The 4,263-nt window shown below is 42.5% G+C and overlaps 1 protein-coding gene and 1 pseudogene across 1 annotated transcript in view; one reads left to right on the top strand and one right to left on the bottom strand.

Moving 5' to 3' along the window:
• LOC105552574 (protein lifeguard 1) overlaps positions 1-1,750 on the bottom strand; it is a 25,470-nt gene extending 23,720 nt beyond the window's left edge. Inside the window, exon 1 of the mRNA XM_011998284.1 lies at positions 1,380-1,750. Within this exon, the coding sequence (XP_011853674.1) occupies positions 1,380-1,381 (2 nt within the window). The 5' untranslated portion in view covers positions 1,382-1,750. The remainder of the gene's footprint in view (positions 1-1,379) is intronic.
• A 218-nt stretch (positions 1,751-1,968) lies between these two features.
• The window catches only part of LOC105552580, a 4,800-nt pseudogene continuing 2,505 nt past the window's right edge, over positions 1,969-4,263 (top strand).

Genomic DNA, 4,263 nt, shown 5'->3' with positions numbered 1-4,263 from the left:
CCTGGCCAAAATGCTAAAGTTTAAGTATAATATTTGTGATATTTACTATACTGTAAGAAGAACTTTAACAAAGAAAAATGGGCAACCCAGTAAGAAGATGAGAAAAGCCCAGGCACAATGACTTACAACTGTAATCTCAATGTTTTTGGAGACCAAGGTGGGAGGATTGATTGCTTGAGTCCAGGAGTTTGAGAACAGCCTGGGCAACATAGCGAGATCCCATTTCTTAAAAAAAAAAAAAAATTAGCCAGGCACGGTGACATGTGCTTGTAGTCCCAGCTACTCAAATGGCTGAAATGGGAGGATTTCTGTAGCCCAAAAGTTCAAGGCTGCAGTGAGCTAGATTGTGCCACTACACTCCAGCCTGGCCAACAGAGCAAGATCTTGTCTCTAAAACAAAGAGAGAGACAGAAAAGAACATCAATAGGCAATTCATATGGTCAATAAACTTAGGAGATGATACCTCACAAATAACCAAAGAACTGCAAGTAAAAACCAAAAAGACTGGCAAAGATGAAAAAGGTAAGTCTGAGAATTGCAAGGCTGTGAAGAGATAGGTAATAGAGAATCCAGGGCCACAGAATGACCTGCATGGACCCTACACATGTTTGTGTTCATGGGCCCCTTCCTCCAAAAAATACTAAAAATTGTATGTTATGAGTGCATTGGTACAAAGATGAATATAATCCTTTCTGGAGTCATTATCTATTACATATTCATTATTACATTCACTTTTTTCTCCTGCTTTAAAAAATTAAAATGTGTTTATGGCCCCTAAAACTATCGTGAGTCCTAAGCACTGTGCCTACTTGCCTAGTATCAGTCCTGGGACACCCTCATGGGGGCATAAACTTTTGCCGGGTCGGTGGCAATTTAGCAGCGTCTATCAGAATTCAAAATGTGTCTTACTTTAGCCCCAACAGTTACATTTTTAGAAATGTATCCCACAAACCTATCCATACAAATAGGCAAAGATACATGCATAAGGAAGTTCATTACACCGTTCATTGTTTGTAACTACAAAAAAATTTTAAACAGTTGAAATATCCATCAGCAGGGGAATGGTTAAATTAACTTTGGCACAGGAAAAGGCAGATATATATGGATTGATGTGGAGAGTTCACTTTTACACACTTTTAAATTTAAAAACTAACATTAGAAAATAACATTGAGCAAGATCACATTAATGTTGTACCTACATACACACACACACACACACACACACACACACACACACACTTCCCGAGACTGGAAAGATACACTATAAACTGTTCATATGATCATCTCTGACCCAGCAGAGTTGGGAAACACACTCTGAATAGTATGAATTTTTACAATTAGCATCTATTACTTATATAATAACAGAAAAAGATATTTACATTGTGAAGAGAAAAGGAAATATTTCTCTTTTTGATAAAGTTTGGACTCCTCCGAGGAAAGCAGTCTTCACGCAGAGCTGAGAGGCACTAGAGGATGCTCAGATAACCAAGTTGATTTCCTCTCCAGTGTCTTGCAAATCAGAAGCGGGAGAGGCAGCAAGATTTTCAAAGCACTCAAAAACAAAAACAAAGCCACAGGCAACTGAGTTTTCCTCATGAAACTATATTTGGCTGGTGCCTGAATCACAAAATGAGGCTTTCACTTGGCCCTCAAGTAGCTCTCCCAGCTCCTGAGCTAGTGGTAGGTCATCCAAAGCCTGGGCAGGCGCTGGGACTGAGAGGTAATGTTCTGAGCGACAGTTAGGAGAGTGGCAGTTGGAGCATGGGTGGACCTAGGTGGAGGGGCCCTAAGTCAAGCGCTATCTGCCAAGCCTCATTCTGGTCAAAGAGCCACGCCAACGCACTCCTTATTGTTTTAGGCAGAACTGCACCCAAATCTCCAAACCGATTCCACTTCAGAGAACAAGAGGCTCCTGGAGGCTGTGGTTTGTCTCAACCATGTTATCACTTTCTCCTAAGCAGAAGGAAGATGTTTATGAAACTCCACCAGAGGAGCCCACCAGAGATCCTGCACAGTTATTATGTTGGCGCAAAAGTAATTGTGGTTTTGGCCATTAAAAGTAATGGCGAGGCCAGGCACGGTGGCTCACGCCTGTAATCCCAGCACTTTGGGAGGCCGAGGTGGGTGGATCACCTGAGGTCAGGAGCTGAAGACCAGCCTGGCCAAGATGGTGAAACCCCATCTCTACTAAAAATACAAAAATTAGCCGGGCGTGGTGGAGGGTGCCTGTAATCCTAGCTACTCGGGAGGCTGAGGCAGAGAATTGCTTGAAACCGGGAGGCAGAGGTTGTAGTGAGCCGAGATTGTGCCACTGCACTCCAGCCTGGGTGACAGAGCGAGACTCCGTCTCAAAAAAGAAAAAAAAGTTAATGACAAGAGCTGCAATTACTTTTGCATTAACCTGATATTTCAAATAAGTAAGACTTGTGTGTGATAAAGTGTGCATTGTTTTTTCTGGTGAATGATGATGATGTTGGTACAGGGAGATGGCTACCCATGGACTGCAGGACAGTGAGGAGTCATGGAGGGGCCCAATTCAGGCAGTGTGGTGGGAGAAGTCAGATGACCAGGCAGGGACAGCTGGGATGAGCTCCTCTCCCTGGGATTTCTAGGCAGGGACGGGAGTGGTAGCAGAAACTTGTGCTGAATAGAGGCTGCTGCTGAGAAAAGGCTAACTGAATACATTAACCACTCATTAAACTGCTGATTAGTGCATGTCTACTGTGCGCAAGAAGCAGAGAAGTGGAAGAAACAAGAAAAGGACATACTTCCTGTCTTCAAGATGCTTATAGTCAGTTGAAGGAGATACAAAAGTGAATGCCTAAGGGAGACAGAAGAGGAATAGAAAGGAACAGCTACATAATGGCATAATGGATTCTGGGCTTCATACCTAGGTGGTGGGTTCATCTGTGCAGCAAACCACCGTGGCATACATTTACCTATATAACAAACCTGCACATCCTGCACATGTACCCTGGAACTTAAAAGTTGAAGAAAAAATAAAAATGAGAGAAATAAAAGAAATAAACAGCTATGTAAAGTCAGGGAGTTGGGAAAGGAGATGTAACTTCCGTCATGGGTCTGAGCCGATTCTTGAGAGATGGTTAGGGTTGGGTGTGAAGAGTTGGAAGGAGGCACACCCTGAGCCAAGGCACAAGGGTGAGAACTGTGGGGGCACACACTCCACACAGCAAGTAGTGCCATTAGGTTATAACACAGAAGGTGTGCCTGCAGTAGAAGATACAAGTGTCATGTGCACCTCCTGAAACTAAAAAATCAAAAGGTTTCTAGGAATATCTGCTCTGGTTCTCCTCCCTCAAACCTTCTAGCAGTTTCACAAGTCCCTCTCATTTTCTCCCTGTCCAGTCCTCAGTATCTCTGTCTAGTTTGCTGATGTAAATAGGGGATTTGAGTTAATTTTTTCCAAAATGTAATTAACATGATTTACATGATTACATGTGAGGGGTACAACTAATGACTTGACCAAGATCCAGTCAAAAGAAATGCTTCCTCCTTCTCCTTCTTTCTTATCAGCCTCATAGTTGACATTAACAAGGCACTTACTAGATGTAAAAGTTGTTGATAACTTCACATGAACTACTTTATGTAATCCTCACATCAACCCTATGGGGTATGTTCTCTTGCTCTCCTCATTTAACAGTTACATAAATAGAGGCTCAGTGGCAGTGTTCCCCCAACCCCAGAGATACCCAGGAGAAGGGTGCACAGTCAAGGAATTCCACATCTGCCCATACTCATCAAGACACAAAATGTGGTGGATGTGATCTCTTTGGAAACACAGAAACATAGAAAATATGCATGCATATTTTATGTGTCTGCTTTTTTTTTTATTCTTAAGAGTTTTAATTAATGAACCATGTAACATTTAAATCATGCAAAATAGACTGCATGCTGGCACTGACAATCCCCTGGGGAATTCAGCATTCTTTTTCCCTTACTGTGAAATTTAAGGCCACAGGAGGTATTTATTTCTGTGTCCACAGCTTATACCCACACCACCATGACCACCACCAGAATTTTCTCAGCCATTCCATAGGTACCAAATTGTCTCCAAGAGCTCTGGGTCCAGGCTAGTATCTCTCATTGCATCCTATGGTCTAACTGTGTCCCCCAAATTTTCATGTGTTGAAACTAAATTACCAATGTGATAGTATTAAGAGGTAGAGCCTTTGGGAGTGGAACCCCCATGAACGGGATTAACAACCTTATAAAAAGGCTGGAGGAACTAGCAATTGTCCCTTT

The sequence above is a fragment of the Mandrillus leucophaeus genome, unplaced genomic scaffold, assembly GCF_000951045.1.
Source record: "Mandrillus leucophaeus isolate KB7577 unplaced genomic scaffold, Mleu.le_1.0 Scaffold565, whole genome shotgun sequence".
NCBI classification, from domain to species: Eukaryota; Metazoa; Chordata; class Mammalia; order Primates; family Cercopithecidae; genus Mandrillus; species Mandrillus leucophaeus.
Note: the sequence above shows the minus strand (reverse complement) of the source record. Positions and strands in the feature narration are given on the sequence as shown.